Genomic DNA, 23671 nt, shown 5'->3' on the forward strand with positions numbered 1-23671 from the left:
ATATAACAGAAGCTTCATAAATTACTAGAGAACGAATTGATACAAAGAATAAAGTGATATGGGAGAGAATTTATCTTTTATATTAATTGGAATTAAATAACGACGGATTGACGCAAGCAAAGCGTGCAGAGAAAAGAAATGTACTTTATGGTAATGGTATATTTGTGGTCTTACTGTTTATTGGTCTCCCGTAGGACTCCGTGAAACTCGTATAAATGCCTGTTGGGCGGCTCGCATTGAATGTTCGCGTGAAAATTCATTAATTCCGCAGTATCTAAGAGATTGGCAGTGTCGGAATGGGCCTGTCGGATCTTCAGATTCGTCTCGCCGTCCAGGTTGGCGGTCTCTATGAAGGACATACCCTGTGGTTCCGACGACGACAACATAATCAAGTCAGCGGGGAAGAAAGTGTTGTTGTGAACCTATGCATATTAAAAAGGGCGACTCTAGCGAAGGGACGTATTCGACGATTAATTATCATCACATGAATGATCTTGGTGAAAACAGGCAAACCTTAACCACATCGCCGACGGCTATGGCGCGCCACTGTATCCACTGCCAGCGCCCTTCCCTCAGCACCTCCACCTCTCTCATGTTTGTTTCATCGTCCGCTCTGTGCCTCTTCTAAAAATTGACAAATACCTCTCATTGAATTACGGGTCATAATAACGAAAAATATATAACAAATATATAAAATTATAACGAATATACGTACAACGTCCTCGACTATCTCTTTCAAAGCGGACACGCTAAGAATGAAAATCAGTGGAACCAATGTTGTCCAGCGTCCTGTCGGAGATACGTCTGGTATTTGCTAAAATTTAAATCAGGAAGAATGTTAAACGCCGTTGACAGTACTGAACACAGCCAGAAATTCAACGAGAATACATCAAACGCTTCTTCAACGATTCTTTAATTTAAAGGTAGAACAGCCAACGTTATTTTGATATATGTAGACATTTTACATACAGAACTTTGAAATTAGAGGTTGATGGTTGATGGAAAATAAATTGATATATATCATAATTTTTTTATCTTGACAAAAGTTAGTATAATATCCAACAAACAAAAGCACCTTAATAATTTTTGTAATTTAAAATAAGAAATTTGAAATCTGTTATTTTCGGGGTTGATTGTTCTAGCAGTAAATCTGCTTTAGAAGCATCTATTGAAAAAGAATTGTTGAAGAATTTATCCCGTTATATCCGTAATAATTCTGCGTGCAACACTCTACCTGCATGAGTGCGATGAACAGGAAGAAGCAGTTACTGTAGCGGCGGAATTGTTCGAACAGGAACAGGGGTACGAACGACAGAAATGAATACTTGGCGGTAGTAACGTGATTGTTTCTGTATTTCGCCGGCTGATGAGGGGCATTGACGAAAATGACCCTCTCTTCGCCGTCATTCTGTTGCCCGGCTAGCTGATCGTCGCCCTGTGAGCCACCATTTTCCGCCCTTACCGGGCCAACTGCAACACAGGAAAAATCCAATTTAATTTTATACATGTCGTTTGCGCATGTACAAATAGGACATTTTTCTAATCTCGAGCTAAAGCCTCTGTAGATTTCGATTTTCCTTCTTCATTTAAATTCGGAGTCGCGATCAATAATTAACCCGCTACAGCGCGCCACGTGTCTCGTATAGTCATATATATCCATGTATCTATATTTTCCAAGTCTCAATTTAATCAATAATTTATTGGAATATTTAACATAATGAATAATTATCCAAGTGAAATATTCAATTTCATGAATAATTTAATCAAACATTCTCAATTTTTATTTTGTAATTCCTTTCCGTGAGCAAGAAAGATTTCTCACAGGAAATTATTACTCGTTCAACTTATCTCGGAAAGGAATCGACATCGTTTTACATTTCCCGCAGGCACCACCCCCCGCGAAACGATCGCGCGTCTCTAGACCCTCTAAGACCCGCATTTCTCCACTCGTCAGATACAGAAATATACCCTCGGCCGAAGGAAAGGTTAATGTAAAGAATAAAGTCACGCTACTTTATCGGAGATTCCAATCGTACGAGCGTTATTATGCCCGAGATATAAATGACATTCGTATATCGTGCCCGGATATTTCTTCTATAGTCGTCCCGCCACGGCCGTGTAACACGTTCCGCCCATCGAGCGATTGGACTGACAGTTGTGCCGCGACACGAACAATTCGCAACAAATGACCGCTATTAAAGTATCATACGTAAACTCGGTAAACTCGAAAGATAAACAATACGGCCGTGAAAATCGCGGCGTGTATTCCTGGCCGATGCGCGCCGCGAGCGCGATTTACGCAAGAGGCTTCAGTTTATCGTCGTGCATGCGTAATTTGCACCTATCGCTTATCGCGAGAGACGTAATACTGACTTTAGATGTTTGCTATATATAGCTATACATAACTACTTTATTTATTTGCCCTCGAAGTCGGATAAGGAAGAACTAAATCGCAATCAAATACATCTTGAGTTAACATTATCAGAATATTATTTATTTTTCCTCGACGTCGGATAAGCAGGAAGAACTAAATCACAATCGTCAATCAAATACATCTTGAGTTAACATTGTCGGATATATTTTGATTTTATTAACAGAGAAGCTCTGTGTATTTTGTACATTAAGCGAACCTTCTACAACTGGAAGTCTGTATATTTTAATTAGCACGATATTTCGCGCACTTTACGTCAACAATTTAGCCAATGCTGTAAACGACGAAAATACATCGCGTTATATACACGGAATTGAAAAAGTATGACGTAGATTTATTGCTATCGTATAGAATATAGACTTTCACAATTTTAGGACACTTGCCGCGCCGACTCGGGAATAGCAGCTATACGTCAGTGGAATAAAAGATAAGCGGTTACAACAGAAAAGAGAGATAAGCGCGCTTAATTAATAATCCAACGGGAACTTTTAGCTACGACGTAATTTAGTGTTCAGAAAGACTTGGACGTTCGCAAACTCAAGCGACTTATTACAATTAATTCCTAACAATGTACATTATTTTATACAAAAACATTACATAAATTATATATTAATTAAATATTAAAAAGTATACCTATATAATAATTCGTGATAATGCTATATACGTACTACAAATGCGTTATACATTTACCACCAGATACATTCTTGAATCAAAATAAGAAATAATCTTTATCAATTAAAAATACTTGGCTCGAGCAATATCGGCGCCACTATTGTCGGCCTTGCATCACGGAGATAACGCGAGTGTTAAACTGAAATCCCGGCCGCGTGAAAATTGTTGGAAAATTCTCCGAAAGCGTACTTATATAAAGAAGGGACCTTCCGCAATAAGCGTTGCCAAAGCATTGTTAAATCGTTACGAAAATTCACCAGGTGGAAATCACCCAGTGAACGATCGTTCGCGTATAGTCCCACGTGGTAACGACGGGCATTCCCGTGAGCTTTAACTATTTAGCTGTCGATCGACTCCTCCTCGACGACGACGACGACGACTTACGGGTCTGGGCGTGCAGGTAAAGGTGCACCCGGGACCTGAGTTCGTTGAACCACTGCACCAGCTTCGTGACGGCGACTTCCATGATCGTCACGCGTATTTTAAGACGTTTTCGCCGGGGATCTCTCTCTCTCTCTATTTCTCTCTTCCCTTCCGGCACACACGCGCACACGTATTTGACGTTTCTCACATGCCTGCACGCGCGCTACGCCCTTGCCGATTCATGTTCGGCCTCCGTAGTATACGAACGTCTCTCTCTCTCTCTCCCCTTTCTCTCTCTCTCTTATTATTTCTCTCTCACGCGTGCGGCACCCGGATCGGAGCCCGTGGGGCGGCCGGATCGACGGAACAGCAGCGGCGTCGCCGCATCGGGGAAAACGGCAACGGCACGAGGAAGACGCCGACGACCGGGGAAACGCGGCTCGGATCGCCTGTAAAGTCTCCCGATGAATAATTCTCCCCCTTTAATTGCATCGATCGTCGCGCGCGACGTGCCGCGCAACGACGTCGGTGCGCGTCGCGTTTACTTCCATTCGGGGCGGAGAGGGAACGGACGGACCAGGACGGACGGACGTCCGCGACGCCGCGCCGTCGCCGCGCCTCCACCTGTCGCGGTTAGCTTTTGAGGTTATGTCGTGGCGAGCTCGAGGAAACGGTCTCCCCGCCGGATAAATCGGCCGGCTTATCGCGACGCGCGATTATCCGCGGTTATATACTCGCAAACGTTTTGGACGAACGTTTTGGCGAACGCTCGGCGAACGGACTCGCAAGGATGACGCGAAGGAAAGTCCGCACTCCGCACCGATGCATGCACTGTCATCGCGATGCGTCGCGCGTTGCATCGCACACAATGCACACATGGCACCGACGCGACGCGCCGACGACGACGTCTCCGTCACGTGCTCCGCGACGTATCTTATACAGGGTGTCCGTGCGTATTTTATCGGTCTTCCCGAGACGCGGTACTTTGACAAACATATAAATATTTATAATAATAAGATAATTGTACACCGTTATTAATTAAATATTAAAGGACGAAACTTAAACCATGATACCCTGAGTTAAGTAGCATTTTATTTTTTCAACTACTACGTGTGCTGAAATTTATTATTTTAACACAAAACAAAATTATTTTAACTCCATTATTGGTTTGGTTAAATTATCATTGTTTTAGTTAAATTAACGACATATATTTCGAGTAGAACCAGTGACGATTTATAGGAATGTTAAAAATGACTCAAATTGAGTATAATTTGACACTACGAATTTAACAGTATATAAATTATTATAAATTACAATAAAATTGTATAATAAAATTCATAATAAGTGCTACTTCGTCAAGGAAAGTTTGATCTCCAGATTGCTCGAAGAAGCTGGCTCGACGTTAAACGCGACAGCAACGGGACACCCTGTATAAGTACCCTGTGTAGCGTGACGTTTAGCTTTGACAAGTTTGACTGCCAAGTCATTTACGGCAAGTGTTCGGTACGACGTCTGATATGAAGGATCGACGATCCACACGGGAGATAAGTAAATGAGGGCCGTCGCAGGGAGACGGCAGGCAGCGCGACGCGACGGTATTTAATTACGCGACACGGATTATCGATTTCCCGACCGCTCGCTCGCGCGCGACCGCGCGTCAAAAACTCGGCGACGCACTACGCCACGCCGGAGTATCGGGAGTATGTTTTTCCTCTCCGGGGAGATAACGATTACGTAATACGGTTACGCGATAGTGGGCGGTCGCGTAATCCCGCCGTTATTATACGTCTCCTCCGCTCGCACGCGAAACGTTCGCGCGCTCGTTTGTCGAGAACGATCGCCGTGCTAAAACGACGCGATTAGCATTTCCGTCGCGCACCACTTCACCTCCCTAGCTTTGCAGGCCCGCGCGAGTTTATGGCATGTATACTGGAATATATATGCGAAAACTGGATCTACACGAGGAATATAAAAAGAAACGTCTCAATGCGAACTACATTCTCCTGAGAATGAATTTCAAGCATGGGATATTAATCTTCTCTTTTATTATATCTCTTCTCTTTTAATTGCAAATCCGAAATGCGAGCCATATGTTGGTCGGCTCGGGACCAACTCACGGAATTATTCGATCCACTATCAAAATGATGACGTCTCGTTTGATGCATCGCGGCAATTGGAACATTAGCCAAATAAATTGAGATGATAAATTATACGCTGCTGAATAAAAGGATGAAATTTAAACCGATACCTTGAGTTAAAAATAACATTTTGTAACCATGTGTGTTAAAATTTGTTATTTTAACACACAAACCAGTATTATTTTAATTCAATTAATTTTCTTAAATTAACATCGTTTTAGTTAAATTAACAATATATTTTGAATAGAAGCAGTGACTTATAGGAATAGATAAAAATGACTCAAATTAACACACATGGTAGTTAAAAATAACAGTGTTATTTAACTCAAGGTACTGATTTAAATTTCATTCTTTAATATTTAACAATTATAAAATGCGTCGAAACGCAGACCGTATGTTGGCCGGTTCGGGTCAGATATACCGTGGAAACTATTATCAAAATTATGACATCTCGTTTGAGCGGAGCTCGATCATAGCAGAACGTTAACGAGTAAAATTGAAATAATAATATGCTTGTAACTTGTTAGTATTACATAAAAGAAAACAATGTTGAAAAAGATTAAGGTTCGAGATTAATTAAAAGAATCTTTTTTATTCCCTGTAGATTGTTACTGAAAATTTTATAAGCAATACCATAAATACACGAGTTCCATAAAGCTGAAAAAAGTGTGTCACACCAGCAGGGAATGCAGAATTATTTATAAAGCGAACATTTCATTCGCGTTCGATTCTGCCGAAGCCTACTCTGTTAAATTCGTAGCGTCAAATTATACTTAATTTAAGTTATTTTTATTATTATTCCTACAAGTCGCCACTGCAATTTAACTAAACCAATGGGGTTAAAATAACATTGTTTTGCGTTAAAATAGTAAATTTCGACACACATGGTAATTAAAAATAAAATGTTATTTAACTTAAAGAGTATTGATTCAAATTTCATCCTTCAATATTTAACAGTGCCACGAGATAAATTCTATTCTGCAGAGATCGCCTGATTTAATTAATCTTCACGTAACTATCTGGTCCACTCGAAATACCGACCCTCGCAAATCAGCTTCGCGTAGCTCAGCAAATAAATATCGAGTCAATCGTCCATTCTACAGATGCGATCTTTCTTTTCTATATGACAGATACTTAGCGGCGTCTCGTTTCTCTCAATGATATATCGCTGCAGGAATTTACACGGGAAACTCCCGAAATCTCTCTACATTTACTCCAATCTGGAAAGGACAGATCGCGATGCCAAAATCCTCGACGAATCGGCACGTCTCATCCGGCGATCGATCGAACGAGCTCCTCTGGAGAAGAGCCAGCGCATCCGGCCGCACCAGGCGATCGATCCTTCGCACCTTTTCCCCGAAAACGGACACGGGGAAATCTTTTTCCCACGCACGCACTCGCCTCACGTATACACGGTTTTCCGACGCGACACGGCGCGGCACGGATACCGCGGTCCGCTCTCGCCCGTGTCGGGATAACGATCGTCCGAAACAAGTGCTTGTACGTCATCGGGCGCGCGTCGGAAGGAGAGCTTCCTCCCTCGCCACACCCCTGCCGCCGAACAACGACGAAGACGACACGGCCGTCGGCGCTCACGTGCACGTGCGTCGTTAACGCGCACACGCGCGTCACCCCTCGGCATCGATCGCGTCGCCGGGAAATCCGCGTCGTGCGGCGGCACCCGGGAGGCACGCACCGCCGCGCCCGCGCCGCGCCACGGCGACACCGCGGCGCCCGCGCCCGGCCCGCGGCATTCGCACGCGCGCGATCGCGAGATTTTTTTCTTAATTCTTGGCACACGTTCAATCGTCGGGATACCGTCGGAACGACCGTGACACGTTTCCCGCGAGCGCAACGCGACGCAATCCCGCTACACCCCCGAGTCGCATCCCGAGTCCCGAGAACGGGAACGTCCCCCCGTCCCCGCGACTGCAAAGATTTTGCAAAAGCGCGTTTTCCAATCGTGGATGGTGCACGAATCGGGATAGATTTCCAAAATCCGCGAGGATATATGCGGAAAAGGAAGTTGGGTTCCCTCGATTCGGACCTCGCAGGATCGAGTAACTCTCGTGACGCTCTTTATCATTGAATTATTTTTGCACGAGGCTCGCGCTTGCGGCCGGTGCGGAACTGCTCCCGAGGGGTGGCGAATGGGTCCCAGACGAATGCGTCAACCACGTTCACGTGCTGTCACACCGTAAAAACGCATGCGCCCATTGACGGCAACAAGTTGGTGTCAGCACCGACCGACCGTACCCCGGAACGCAACCGGCTGTCGCTTCCCCGGAGGAAGTGTGCAGAAGCGTGCGATGGCGTGACGACTGTATAAACGGGCATCGATAGGCCAAGGACAAACCGGCGATGCCGCCAGCAGGGTGGTTTTCTCCACCTTCGACCATTTAAGGGGGGAACCTGGTTTTAGGAGGCCGAAAAATGCATGACTTTTAGAAATTTTTTTCTCAGCTATAGAATAAAACCAATCACTTCCAATTTTTAAGGACGTTTTTATTACTTATTTCAATTAAATAAAATAATTTTTTGATTGAAAAATATTAAAATCTTTGTTTTAAAAATGGAGTCATGTTGGTAGTGCCAAGCCGTGCAGTTGTTCCACTGTGTACACTTTGGCGATTGTAATTTTTGTCTGAAACCAAAAAACCAATTTTTTTCTTTAACTTTATGTAATTACCTTCTAGTTAAACCAAAATGTTTTTGAAAAAAGTTAAATTAGACTAATTTTATTGCAAGGAAACGTCGAAAGTTTTTCGTGAAAATTGTAACTTTTTCTTCAAAGTCGTATAAATTTTTCAATTTTCGCTTTTCTCTTAATTTTTTTTATTTAACTAGAAGGTAATTACATAAAGTTAAAGAAAAAGATCGGTTTTTTGGTTTCAGACAAATTTTTTTTGTTAATGTCAAAATGTGTGATAAAACACTCCAAATAAAGTTTCGAAAAGATTTGTTTTATTGGAGCCGAGAAAAAAATTGCAAAAATTATGCTTTTTTTAGCGTTCTAATTCAGGTTCCCCCCTTAAAGCAAACTTCACTTGAATTACTGTTCGATTAGGGATTATCTATGTGCACTGTTAAATCTGTAATGTCAAATTATACTTAATTTGAGTCATTTTTAACCATTCTTATAGGCGACTTATAGGTCGCCACTACTCCTACTCAATATGTCGTAATTTAACTAAACCAATAAAATTGAAATAAATATAAGTTTCAGTGTTAAAATAATAAATTTCAACACACACGGTAGAATAAATAACAAAACGTTATTTAACTCAAGGTATATTGGTTTAAATTTCGTCCTTTAACATTTAACAATGTAGGGCGTACCAATTAAAAATATTATTAATTCACGAATTAATTTACTCACCATCGGAATCCGGCGAGCCGGTCTCCTGGAGCTCGATGTGCTCCCGCGCTCTCCGTCTGCTGCTGCGTCTGACGGGGTCCAGACGGAGACCGATATTGTCGACATTATCGATATCCCCGAGATCGATGGGACTGCCGACGATGAACGGCCCGGTGGATTCCTGTTGTGCGCCGTCGTTCGCCCGGTTGACCGCCGGTGACGCGTTACCGCTGTTGCCGTTGCCGCCGTTGTTGTTGCCGCTGCCGTTGTGCAGGGGTGTGCCGTCCATATGGGGTATGGAAGAGAGGTCCGGCGGGGTGAACGGCCGCAACGGCTCAGGACTGGGAACCCGGGGGTTCCTCCTGGCTGGTTGCATTGACTGTGCCGGCGCCTGCAATAAAATCGACGACGCGATCGATTTACTCTCGTGACCTTTCACCTTGCCGATGCGAGAATACGTGATACGTAACTAGTGGTCAAGGGGGCAGTCGATTCGCACCGATTTTGATGGTAGAAAAGAAATGACGCAAATGGAAAAAAAAAGGACTGATCCTGAATCCATTTCAAAGACTTGTCCTTATGAATTGCTTTAGTTCCTTAACCGATTGTTCATCGATTTTCATATATACATTTACTCTAATATTTATCCTATTAGTTATCCTAATATCCCTCGCATATTCTCCGAGGTGTTTACAAACCCGTTACAATGCAATCGAAGACTTGGATTGCGCGACGCAATGACGGCATTGCTTTGCAGTGATACACATATTGCGTATCACGCGAAAATCGTAACCGTACACAGGCAACAATGGTACGTATCTAGGCTATCCGACGACCCTGAAAAGAATCGTACTCGCCAATCTCTCACGACGCAAATACGTCACGGTTCATTCACCCGCGATTGTTTCGTTGTGCGCCTCACGTATAAGTTGCCTTCCAAGAAACTCCGCCCCGGCAAGGTAAAACTGATTGAGCCTTGGTGACCTGATTTATTCGTTTCCCTGAATTAGTCGGAATTGGCGAGGCTCCGAGCGAAATTGTTGAGTCACGCAGTTGGACAAAAAGTATATAAATATTCGAGTTCTTTTGACATAACTCCAATAATTCTGATTTCTATAGGACATCAAGCGAGCGTTAATTCTTCTGGTTGAGACATCTTCTATTTTTGGATTGGGAATTTCCAAGATGTTTATATTCTCATTTTCGACGTGTCTTCTTCGCTTGACAGAACGATTTTGGAATGAAATAAATTGGTATGTCTTTTAGAATGTTTTATATGTTCGCTTGAATATATAGAGACTCTAAAATATATATAGAGAATATATAGAGAAAAATATATAGAGAATATATAGACTCCATAAATATATTATAAAATATTATTATATTATATAAAAGGAAAAATATATTAGACTTTCAGAATATTCAATTGCGAAATAAAAGATAGAGTTGAACCAACACTGTGCCGTTTAACTTACGATGTTCATCGCATTCATTTTTAACAACTTTATTTGTTTGACTTAAGCAATAAACGCGGAGATAGGTTGAGTATTAGGTTTGCCGTAGAATTACATGTTGACAATACGAGTGACACATGACGTCGATGACTCATATCCGATGGTAAACTCGGCTATAATATTGCAAGCGCCCGCATTGGAAGCCGCATTGATGCAGATAACTTATGAGGGTATACAAATATATGCATATTTAATTTCTGCAACACTGCGAGAATGTAAACCGATCGTTCTAACGGGACGCAGCTCATACGAAGTATCTTTAACGGTGAATGAGTAACGAGTATCTATTAATTAAGGTGGCCTCGCCATTAAGGCGGTCTCGTTAATGAATCCGTAAGACAAGTGACGTATCCTCTTCAAGAACCCGAGCTTGCTTTTCAATGACGAACAAGGCACATTCAGACCAAGCGAATGAGCGCGAACAAACACGAACGAACAACTTCGCGAGGCTACGCATCGAAGCAAGTTGTTCGTACTCGTTCGCGATCGTTTACTCGAATCCGGAAATGTTAATCGCGTATATATATATATAATTTTTTTTTCTCATAATAATGATGACGAAATCGAACGAATCTTCGGATATGGAAAATGTTACGTAAGGCTCGTTCTGCCGCGACGGAGGTACACTTCATACGCAACTTTACGTGTGTTGAAATTGAAAAAACGACACCGGAGGTCACGTATCGCATGTGTCACGCATGCACGTGCGTCTCTTCCGCGCAACCGCTGATTGCATTAAATACACGGCATATATCAAACGAATCGACGCTCATCGACCGACATATGTGCGTGAAGGATAAAAATGGAAGACATCAGGCAGCGAAAAAGCCGCGAAGTTGACAAAGACTATGGCCGGTATTCATAGTCGGTTCTTATTTCAAGACCTTAGATGGCTTAGATGCTAATACGGCTCTGTGATTGGTTAATGACATCTTAAGATTGTACTTAAGACGGTCTTAAATATAAGAACGCAGTAAAAAATCGTGTGTACAATAGTGGTCCACATGTTAAAATTTTCTTGTGTTACCAAAATTTGATTATTATTTCAATGTAAAATTAACATACAACAGCTATGTTATTATTTTCTTAACATTTTCATGTGTTACATTTGTGTCAACGTGATAACTTAACAATTTATATATGTCATTTAGGAATTAAATATTATTTGAGTTCTTTTAACACAATTACTTTAAAAAATCAACACGTCTTAAAGTTATTTTAACACATAAACAAAAGTTAAAGTAAATTTTCAAATAATCAAATGATATTAATTATTTTACAGATTTTACTTGAATTGTGTGTAATAGAAATATTTAATTTTAGTAAATTTAATTATTTTGTGTGTCAAAGTTTACGATTATTTAAAAATTTACTTTAACTTTTGTTTATGTGTTAAAATAACTTTAAGACGTGTTGATTTTTTGAAGTAATTGTGTTAAAAGAACTCAAAATAATATTTGATATAGGTAACTCAAAATGATATATTGATATAACTTGAAAAATATAGTCGAAAGAACAAATATAAATGTAAAGTATAATGTCAATTAATTAACATTTCGAATTTGTTAATTTAGAGTGGACTTTCTGGGACATGTAAAAAATGTTAAAATTACGTATTATTTTTTTACTGCGAACCGACTACGAATACTGGCTCATGTTTCTCTGCTGACGAGCCGGTCGCTTCGCGAGATTACAATTACTCGTTTTGCTGACGCGCGTGAGAAGCATGATAATAACTCGGTCGATTATCTAAACTCTTCTCGAACAATTGAATAACATAAGCAAATGTACTGGGCCGTCGAAGAAACACTTAAATAAATTAAAAAATGTATTTTTCAATAAATTTCGAGTTTGTTTGGACAGATAAATGTTTCAACGGGCGTATTTTTAACCGTTTTTAACCGCTCGCACGTGTATATTGCTGACTGTACTTCGCGAATTATGTAAATTTGCAGCACACATTCTTAGTAGATTCGCTCATGACCGATTACTTGCCGGCAGATACAATGAATCGCTCGCTATCGGATTACAAGTCGTTATCGTTATAATCGTGCGATACTCACTACTATTAAACGTGTCGTCCGAGGCTTATTTCTGAACCCCGTTTTGAAGCCTCGATCGGTTCGACCCGTCGTACTTATTACCGCCTCGCCTTATCGTTAATGCACGACTGACTGGGCCAGTATTTCATCGTCCAAAAATATTTTCAGAGAAAAAGCCGCGCAATATCTGTCTCTTATTAAATATCTCGCGCACCTTGACAACAACCATATGTGTGTACATAGTGAAGTGTACACGAATGTAGGCTTCGGGTAATCACCACTCGAATCACTTCGATATCGTATCGTGGAAGTGATAAGGAATAGATGAAAGATAGACTTCCGAGGAGAATGAATTTAATATCTTTATTTCCCTCTTCGCAGAAGCTCGTGGATATGGAAGACTCTTGCGCGAACAATGCACGTACACGAATCAAGAAGACGATTATCGTCCAGTAGTAAAAACGCAGAAGTTGTCAGACCAAGTTTCTACTTTTATCTGGAAGATTTCTAAACTTTGAGCTTGTGGAATGGGAGACTCTTTCTCTATACTCTTTTGGAAAGGCGTTATATAAAATCGCTATTGAAAACTTCATAAAAATTGATATTTATTAGTTAAGGCACTTTTTTCACACGTGTGGTAAAATTAATTTTATTTTCTTTTAATTAATTTTAAAGAATACTAGTAAGAAAGAAGAATATTGACTGCACACTTCTTTAATTTTATGAATGCAACTCGGAAAGAAGTCAACTGTAATCCATTAACATCCATTGAAATCTATTAAAGTCCATTTAAATCCAAGCGTTAATAACTGCAGCGCACACGTTTGCGTCGTTTGCGATAAATATTCAACAAAGTTTTGTTTTCTTGCGGAGGAGTTTTTGCGTCACGCTAAGAGACACTTCTATCACAATCAGGAAAAAGGCACGTTTTACTTATCACTGAATAGAAAAAAACGAGCGACTATCGGCGCGCACTGGTCGACACCGCGAGTAAAACTGCACTCACGAACCGCGTCCGCATTCGACGCTTTCCGCGAATTTCTGCCGATCGTGGGCGTCTAAAGGAGTTATGTTAACGACACTGCAAACGTCGGACGTTCATCGTGCAAATGATACCGGGGGTGACGACGGCGGCCAGGAGCGCTTTTTTCCCCGAGGAACGTCCAGGAGTCACTGTGAGAAATCCAACGTGATAGCGGCGAGGCACGGCCAATAGGAGCAAGCGAAACGATCGATAACGCAAGACACGAAGTGTTTCGACTTGATAAGATCGAGATTTCTATGGCGCTTGCCTGACCGCCCATTCGTGCGGTCTTACCAAGACTGTCACGATGATTCCCGCGACTGTCTTCGATAAGACGAGCCTTCGATTGGGAAGGTCGTTCCTCACTGATCGTATCTTGTCTAGGTGGAGTAATAAAAAAAAGTCGTTCCTCGTAAAGTAACTTTTTTTTCATAAAAAGAATAAAATTGACTAATGTCCATTTCTATCAATGCAAATTACCTAACTTTAATCTCGGTTTAATTTATCTTTCATCTTTTTCTAATTTTAAAAGTTAGAAAAGAATAGAAAGTAAGTTACCGAAATTAAAATTAATCTACATTGGTAAAACATAATAAATTTATGCTTCACAAAGAAGATATGTTTTTCCCCCAATGTAAGAAATTTACTGAACGTGTACTTTGATCATAGCAATTTTTTGTCATTGCTCAAAAAATTCACGATTTTTTCTTATTGCTTACAAAAAGTTTACAACTTCGAAATTTAATTATTTGCTTTTATGATCGTGTTATATGCCTTTTTTTAAGAAAAGATTATTTTTATTTGTCCGAAAGGGAAAGCGCGAAGTTTTCTTGGAATATCCTAAGAACAAAACGTCGATATTTATACGCTAATAACGATTTCGCTAAGAAGATTGATTTCCAAAGTCAATGATTTCCGGAGTCGGACACCACGGGGTTTTTAATTATTTCTCTATTACGTGAATGAGCGCGACTTTAATGACACCCGTCTGATAGAAGCATCGATCGCGTGATATAAGCCTTTAATCTATTATCTTGAAATTTCATTGATCGCCGTACGAGTCGTACAATTTTATTAATCTCTTGCGCCCTTCCGAATCGATGCCTTTAATAAGTAAAACGGACGTTCAGGATATTACTTCATAAATAAATCTTACATATTGTTTCTTCGTTGTATCACGCCTAAATATAGCCTCGATTTATTACCTCATTAAGCATCGAACGACCATTCTTACAAATTGCACATTTATAAAACATACAGTTATATGTCTACAAGTACATTATTCTCATCGCGTGTTAAAATTTAACACGGTATAATGATAGCGTACTGCACGAAAAAAACGGTTTTGCTAAAGTATATAAAAATTTAGCTACATACAGATCTGAAAATAATTTTGTCGCACCATCAAAATAATTATATAGTAGGTCGCTGAAAGTATACGATGATAATGCTGTAAAAAATGTTGACATTTTAGCAATCGGTTCGAGTGTTATATATAATTATTTTAATGGTGGCAACGAAATTATTTTCAGATCTGGCTAAATTTTTAGATACTTCAGCAAAACCGTTCTTTCCACGTGGAGGAAAAATTATATAGATATGTGTATATACGTGTTGCTTTGCCAAGGGCCTGCGACAATTCCCGCAGAGACGCCAGGCATCAATAACGCAAACACGATATGCGACGGCGAGGAAAAGCGTGATGATAGAGTGCAAAATGGTCGATAGTATCGACGATAGTTTCTCCGTGACAAGGCCATCGTAGATCGCCAGAATCGTCAGCGGTAAAGAGTCGTTGAATAATTGAATTTTATCGAGTTGGTAATGAGACAGAGCGGAGCGCGTGCGGTCCGTGCGTCATTTCGACCTCTGGTTCTCGGATGCATTATAAAAGAATGCCCTTTCGCCGGGGGAACAAGCGGATCATTAAGACCCTCGTATCCCTGGCACGTCGAAAAGAGCGTCACGCTCTGCGACGAACATCGTCGCCGTCGTCGTCGGAAATGTCGGCTCCCCGGAGTGGTGCCCTTTTCGCGCACCGTTTCCGTCGATGCGAACAAAAAACAGCGACGACGCAGCAGACGTTATTGTCTTCACCGCGCGAGTCTATCGGACGAGCGCGATCGCAAATTACCACTCCCGCGCTTCCGGCACGGCACGGCTAATAAGCGCCGACATATAATTAGCGTGACACGATGAACGCGACGTGTAAAACGTAATAGCTAGTCTCCAGGATATACTCTAGCCGCGTATTATTGAACATTGCCGTTTAATCTTTTATGAATGTGTCGCGCTGAGTCATACCGACGGCTTCAACGATGTTTCTCGCACGGAATTCGAATATTCCGCAAGCGACTTTTTCGGCGATTAATTGTTCGGCTATAGGATCAAACAAAATCTTCCTTTTACTCGAACAGGATGATAACACGAAGGCACGCCTGTCAACTTGGTCACGTATACAAGCATTGATTACGCTCGCGGGAAGGTGTGTGCACGTCTATACGTGCACGTGATGTTTGCAAATGATAATGATGCGAATCCATCGATAACTCACACGTAACGCCACACCCTTCTACGAAATGAGGCCGCGCGACCTTTGCCATTATCAGAGGGGCTGGCAGGGCGAAATTGATCTAGCGCAAAGAGTCGCTACTCCAGCCACTCCAGCGGACGAGTGTGATCGTTACTTAGATATCGACGGTTCCGCCGCGAATTTACGACCGACGTTCTACGGAAACCGTAATTTCTATCATTACGAAGTAAAATCAATTAACATAGCTCTTGCATCACGATAACTTATTAAATTCTTTCGATTTATATCTGCAGACCGTTCGAAAAAAAGATCCGGCCGAAATCTGGCCGAAGAGAATGGACGCGCAGCGTCGCTCGGGATTGAAAAACTTGAAGCGAACTTCTTTTTTCGCGAAGACCGCGCATACGACCCGGCTTTCGGTAGAACGAAGAGGCGAGATGTGTACCGGAGGATAGAAAATCGAAGGCATGCCGCGCGGTAAGGCGCGAAGTGCAGATTTGTCTTGGGACTCGACAGAAGTACGCAGTGACAACACACGGCAGCCGTAACCACTTACGAAACTTCTGCGACGATTATGTAATAAGGCGCCCGTCACCGCCGACGCCGTCGTCGCGCAACACACGCGTCTTTACTAACTCGCGCGTTATTCCCGAGCGGTCCGCGCGGAATCTAAATCCAACGGCTTCGAGGCTCGCGTGACACGAACTCGCGGCACCGTCGTCGTTCGTCACGGACAAAATTCGTGCGTGCACACGCCGTACGGGCTTTTCAACATTCCGCGTGGCGATTCCGCCGGGGAGGAGGCTTTTATCGAACATTTGGGTCAAGTATCCAACGGCGCCAGGCCGCACCCCGTAAAACCACACACAAGTTCGCCGGCACAATCGCCTTCCTGTCTCGCTGGATTTATCCCTTCGGCTGTCTCTCCGCGGCCGGCTGATGAAGAGCAATTGTTGGCATCGGGATCACGTCCGGCCTGATGATTATCGGCTGTGTTATACTTGGAAGAATGCGCGGAAAAACCGCGTTCTGCACGGAGTTGATCGGAGAGCGAACGGGACACCGACGTCGTTTACGCGAGATCGACGCTGTTAAATGAGTGACTTTTAGGAGTGATCCAGTTTCTACGATATTGCTCGATCGTATATTATTAGGTTGTTGCAAGTGAAATGACAGTTTTTGAATTTTTTATTTGAAACATTTACCTCTATATTACAAACCTAATACATACTTTCTTAATCAAAAGTCTTCATCTTCAATGCACTTCTTTCAAATCCCTTCTGATAGAAATCTGGAGAACGAGAAGCAATCGCCGTCTCTTTCAAATTTTCTTTCAAAAAGCCTTTGTACAAAAATGTTAAAAAAATAAAATATAAAAAACCGCCATTTTTGATTTACAACAATCTAATAAAAATAATCAGGGCACTACGGATTTCACTGATTTATATTTGCTCAGTTAATTAATCTCGAAAATCGCGTGCTCGTAACTTTACATCTCCGCTGGTTTTTCCCGACAGATTGACTGTTTGAAATTCACATTTTCTCGCTTCTCAATGACGAGCGTACTCTGCTGTTGTAAATGAACTTCAATCGCGCGTGTTGAAATCCCGATAAATCGTGCTTCTGGCACTCGTGAAACATTTCAATTGGCCAACTCAATTACTCGACGAACGGGGGTTGAACACGTGGGGCAACACCGAGCGAGATGCCGCCGTGAATGAAGCCGTGATTTAATTCTGCAATGTCTTGAACATCGAACAATTCATCCGTGTAGGTGTGCAGGAAATCGAATTCAGAGCACCGAAGCCCACGCCGATCGCCATTTGTAAACTCTCGCGACATATCGTGCGCGCTCGATTGAGAAAATAATTGAGGATGATCAACTCCAAACTGCATTAGTCGGAAAATATTCAACGCGCTGCTCTGACAATTTAAATTTCGCAGAAAACTTGACAAATAAATTCTCTGAGGCGAATTAATAACGTCACGATTAATTCGTCCGTATTTCCTCGGTATTTCCTTACTTATTTGTGTACGCCTGACTCTACGAGAAAAGTTAAATAATTAAAAATACTTGTGTAACTTCAAACTGCATTAGTCGGGAAATATTCAACGCGCTGCTCTTGAAACGTATAAATTTCACAAATAAATTCTCTGAGACAAATTAATAACATCACGATTAATTCGTCCGCATTTATTTATTTTTGTACGTCTGGCTCTACGAGAAAAGTTAAATAATTAGAGGATACTTATGTAACTTCGAATTACATAAGTCGGGAAATATTCAACGCACTGCTCTCGAAACGTATAAATTTCGCAAATGAATTCTCTGAGACAAATTAATAACATCACGATTAATTCGTCCGCATTTCTTTATTTGTTTTTGTATACGTCTGGTTCTACGAGAAAAGTTAAATAATTAGAGGATACTTATGTAACTTCGAACTGCATTAGTCGGGGAAATATTCAACGCACCGCTCTGGAAATTTAAATTTCGCAGAAAATTTCGCAAATAAATTCTCTGAGGCAAATTGATAACGTCACGATTAATTCGTCCGTATTCCTTTAATTATTTATGTATACGCCCGTGTATATACGCCTGACTCTACGAGAAAAGTTAATTTGCTCGCGACACATTTATTTTCTTTTCGTCAAACCCTTCAATTACTGTTTCCACCCACATTTGCCACGAGGGAAAAAGCGGATATAGATAACCGTGACATCGGCACGAATTCACGGAACATGTCATAACGGCCGCTCCCATTCTTCACGAAAATAAACGGACGAAATTAAGACGTGTAGAATGAAAAGCTGGGCTGATCACGCAAAGAGAGGAGGCTCCACCCCCGTTGCATGGATATTAAAAACACCCCCGTGGACAGGGTAACAAAGGGGATGCTAATTAATTCAACAGCGCAGCAGTCAGTTAATTGCCACGAGTGTATATGGGACATTTTAATTAAGGTAGAGCGAACTCTCGAGCGAACTTCTGCGCTCTGGGACAATATACATCAAAATCGTATATTTACGTACAATTAAGATAACGTAATAAACATTCGAATCAGGAAATCAAGCTGTACGACAGAGGAGACAAAAAGCGAAATATAATATAATACCTAGTGCATATATAGACATTAATTTGCCAAGCATTTAACGGAAACGCGAAACCAAGTAGATAAAAGTTCTCAAGCTACTCGAGACGGGAAACGCGACACCGGGCGACTCCTGAAAGCATTTCAACGAAGTTTCTAATCTCACGTGACAGTGGAGTTCCACAAATAACGGGAAAACAAAAAAGATCTCGAGCAGATAGCGAAAGAAGGGTTAATCTCTCCACAACGAATTTACGATCACGAACGAAGCGCTCCTTCGTGATTATCTCGAGAACAGAGGATTATCGTTTAATTTTTTTTTTTTTAATACGTCGCGCTGCCAGCCGGGAGGGATTATCTCGACTGCGATAAACACAATCCGCTCAGACTTTTCTTCGGGAATTAATTCCGCGCGCGGAAGGCGGCATATGGTCGCAGTCGGCGTTCCGGATTTAACACGGCGGCCGTTATTTTATCGATCATCCGGAGCGTAGTTACTGCCGCAAGGCCGCGGGTTCGGGCTTTCTGAATGGAAGAAACAATGCCGCGATTCCATACGCGTCGTTTATGCACGCGGGTCACGCTACGTCCGCGAAAAGGTATCTATACCGATACGTCGCACTAGGGAAAAAGAAAAAGGGTCTGTTTGCACAAGCGAAGCCTAATTCGCTCGTCTCCGTTCAAACAAACATAAAACTGGTGATATCCACAGCAAGGAAAAACGCCTGCCTCATCAATGGTAACTCGTCACAGATCGCGAATCTAAGACGCTCGTAATAATTGCGAGATATTTGCGATATTCGTCGATCGCGTCGCGTAAACGCTAAGTGCCCATCTACAATAAGTGTTTTAAGCCCTAAAGTCTTGTGTTTTATGCTCTAAACTGTGACGTATTTCCGGCCTTGAGCGTTCCTCGCGCTGCTCCAAGCCCTAAGCTCTAAGCCCGAAGCGAGTTGGCCAACTCCCATCTTTAAAAGCTTAGGGCTTGAAGGCTTAGAACCTATGTAATATCTCTCTAAAACAAAGACTAGGGCTTAAAGCACCTATTGTAGATGGGGACTAAAGGCCATTGCACACGTAACAAAGTTTTAGTCATAATCGTAAGGCTGTAAGAAAATAGACCAATCACACTCGATTATTCTTCGAGCTCAAGGAGAATAATCGACTGTGATTGGTCTATTTTCTTACGGCCTTACGATTATGACTAAAACTTTGTTACGTGCGCAATGGCCTTAATTTCTCACGTGTCAGGAGAATCGACTTGGATACCCGATATTTCGGTGAGAGGTTCGATACTCGCAAACGCGGCGTAAATAGCATCAATATCGTGTGGAATTTAAGCGCGCCTCGTGCTGCGCTCCCACAAAGACGGTGCCTCTTGGCCAGGTCAGGAAGATCGATGCATTATGCAACAAGTAGCCAGTTGCCGCTGGCAGTTGCGCTTTGGAAAGTCGCGCGGAAATTCCACGAATGTCCCGGCGCGGTGCGAAACTGCCGGCGGGACTGCACTCGCGATAGAGATATCTCGCTTCTCCTCGGTTCCGGCGTCCTTGTTCGCGACAATGTGCGACAATGTCGAACGTGCCTGATAAATTTATCGGCAAATTTATCGCTCGAGGTTTTCGCGAGACAATTCAATTGTCTACCTAACTGTTGTAAATGCTTGCGGTCACGTGACGAAGCGTTCCAGCGGCTATTTTCAATCGTTTGGTCGTTCATAAGATAATCGAGGAGAATCGGAGATCACTTTTCCAATGTCCATTTCACTTCAATGCAGATTAACTTTAACCTGCGGTTTAACTTGCTTTTTACCTTTATTTAGTCCTAAGAATTGGAAAAAAATAAAAAGTTAAACCGAGATTAAAGTTAATCCTATATACATTGGTGGAAATGGACGTAAGGATGGCTTTGACCAAACTCCCCGATTAATTAATTTACTTATTTATTTATTTATTTATTATTAAGTAACGTCCATAGTATTTTGTAGATACAATTATAAATTTTAGTCGTGCTATTTCAATTACAAAGCAAGCAGTTTAAAATTATACCGCAAGCATTCTGTCGGTTAAATTAATCGCCGCCTAATTGTAAGTTAATTGGAGTTCGATCGAAGTCGCCCCCTATCATCAACGAGAATTACCGAGTGCATTTTGCCAAATTGGGCTAATTCTTACTGTCTTGCGCTTCTTGCCGCGTACGGGATTTTATTCCTGAGTTAACGTTAACCGTAAAAGAAAATTATGTTAAAAAATTCTTAAAAGTTTAATTTCTTAAAAATTCTCGAAGGAGTCGAATTGAAAACCTCTCCAACTTTCACCTGGCAATGGACGCGCGGTAGTTTGGGGACACCGTGTACAATCAGCTGACGCGCGTTAACGTCGCGTGTACGAGTTATTAAAAGTGCCGGAAAAGGAAGCGAAGAAACGCGTTTCTTGTAACAAAAGGCTCGCTCTCAGTGTCATACAAATTGTGCATAACACGAGATCTACTCGTGATGCTTTTGGACACGTATAATATCCCGTTTCTACCAATGAGAGTATCTAGATTAACTTTGATCTTGGTTTATCTTTCTCTAATTTTAATAACTAGAAAAAGATGAAAAGTAAATTAAAGTTAATCTACATTGGTAGAAATGGATATAAGTCGTTTTATATCCATTTCTATATCAACTTTATTTCTATATAACTTTAATCTCGGTTTGACTTACTTTTTAGGTTTTTGTACATTGTTAAATTCACATGGTGTCAAGTTATATTTTTAATCGTTCTTACGCCCAGTTTCACAAGTGTCGGTTAATTTTTAACCTTAGATTAACTCACTCTTCGTCTCCTTCTAACGTCCCTCTTAGAAAGAGACGAAGAGTGAGTTAATCTAAGTAAGGTTAAAAGTTAACCGACACTTGTGAAACTGTGCCTTATAGGTCACTACTGCTCCTACTCAATATATCGTTAATTTTATAACTAAAACAATGTTAATTTAACTAAATCTAATGCAGTCAAAATAATACTGTTTTTGTTATTTAACTCGAAGTATCGGTTTAAATTTCGTCTTTTAATATTTAACAGTGTAGTTCCATTAATAAATAAATAAAAAAGAATAAAAAGTGAGTTAAATTGTAGAAATAGACGTTACAGCGTCGCGAAAAATGTCAAGGATAATCTGATAAATATTTAGCGGGACGAGTATTTATATTATTTGTTGGCTCACATGTGCTCATCTGCAGCGGGCAAATAAAAAAAAACGACATGATCCTGTTAACGGGATCCCCCATCACAATGCCCGGAAAATAACTGTTATCCAAATCAACCGCAACCACAGGTTTAACGATCTAAAAGTTATGTTTAAGGAACGTCCTCGTTTTTACCTCGCAAAAGGGAAAGGAAATCGCCTCGCTCGCGTCAAGGCCGCCGACAGCTTTAGACCCGTCGCCGATTTAGGACAACTTCGATCGAACGCGCGATATTATTCGACCGGCAGAACTGCCCGTGACATTTCCATATTAATTCGTCACGATCACCGATCTAATCTCCCTATCCACGTGTCAGGGGACAGAAAAAAAAACCCGCCCCGCGACGAAACGGGGCGAGCGTCGCTCGAGTTAATCGGAATTAAGTATAGGAGTTTAGTCTCGGAGTTTAGTCATCCTTTCGGCTCTCCCTCCGTGGACCGCCCTTCGCCCTTCGCCCTGCGCTTGACATCTCCCGCGTTCTAACCTCAAACGCGATGCAACGCGACACACGCATGCTATGGGGAAGAGAGAGTGAGACGGAGAGAGACACACAGAGAGAAAAAGAGAGAGACAGGACGAAGAAAACAAAACAATCAACTCACCCGTGCTGCCCGTCGTGTGAGGTCGCGTATCCGCATTTTCCTATGCCGTCGCACGCGTGCCGCCAGACGCTTGTCGGCATCTCACCGCCGTCGGGAGATAAATCCGCGCCGCGTAACTCCGAGGAAGGAAGCGTGGCTCGTCGTCGCCGTCGCCGCCGTTGCCGTTGTCACGCTCGCACGCACGCCGCACGCGAGCGCGAGCGTGGGCGCGCGGGCCGCTGCCTCGCGGCCGCATGGGGATGAGGAACACGAGAAACGACACGCGTCCGATACTCGCGATTGACAGCGGGCGATGACGGACCGGGAGATTGACGATGACGAAGACGACGAACGAATACTCCGACGAATGGACGCTTCTCGGTTCCTCTCGCGCCCTTTTTTTTTTCCTCTCTCTTCTCTCGTTCGAATCTCGCCGCGCGGTGACACACGACGCCTCCGACGCGATCGCGATCGGTCGCGTGATTCGCGGCCAACTGCCTGGCGAACTCGCGCGGGAGTCGCGAGACTCGCGTCGCGAGTCGCGCGAGTTTGCGTCTCTGCGAGCGAGTGCCGCTCGTCGTAATAGGCGTTGTTGACGATGGCCCGACGTGGACTGTGGACTGTCCTAAGTCTAGTCCCGTGGACTAGGTACCGCGGCGTAAAGACGCCTGTAAAGACCGCGGCGCGCGAGGGA

At 42.3% G+C, this 23671-nt stretch overlaps 1 protein-coding gene across 10 annotated transcripts in view; it reads right to left on the reverse strand.

Moving 5' to 3' along the window:
• Positions 1 to 23599, reverse strand: part of Atp8a (ATPase phospholipid transporting 8A1) — a 32560-nt gene extending 8961 nt beyond the window's left edge. For 4 of the 10 annotated variants that reach the window (XR_011733298.1, XM_071786016.1, XM_071786010.1 and 1 more), the window contains exons 1-6: positions 22999 to 23599; positions 8984 to 9353; positions 1235 to 1470; positions 716 to 814; positions 514 to 624; positions 175 to 422 (exon numbers count right to left, since the gene is read on the reverse strand). Coding sequence is in view for 9 of the 10 variants with exons in the window: in XM_071786016.1 (XP_071642117.1) it covers positions 175 to 422; positions 514 to 624; positions 716 to 814; positions 1235 to 1470; positions 8984 to 9353; positions 22999 to 23034 (1100 nt within the window). In the remaining variant the exon portion in view is untranslated. Of the gene's footprint in view, positions 1 to 174; positions 423 to 513; positions 625 to 715; positions 815 to 1234; positions 1471 to 3487; positions 5185 to 6812; positions 7095 to 8983; positions 9354 to 12539; positions 13781 to 22998 lie in introns of those variants that run through there. The other 6 variants (XM_071786011.1, XM_071786015.1, XM_071786012.1 and 3 more) reach the window with 5 other exon arrangements.
• Between the last annotated feature and the right edge of the window lie 72 nt (positions 23600 to 23671).

The sequence above is a fragment of the Temnothorax longispinosus genome, chromosome 8, assembly GCF_030848805.1.
Source record: "Temnothorax longispinosus isolate EJ_2023e chromosome 8, Tlon_JGU_v1, whole genome shotgun sequence".
NCBI lineage: Eukaryota > Metazoa > Arthropoda > Insecta > Hymenoptera > Formicidae > Temnothorax > Temnothorax longispinosus.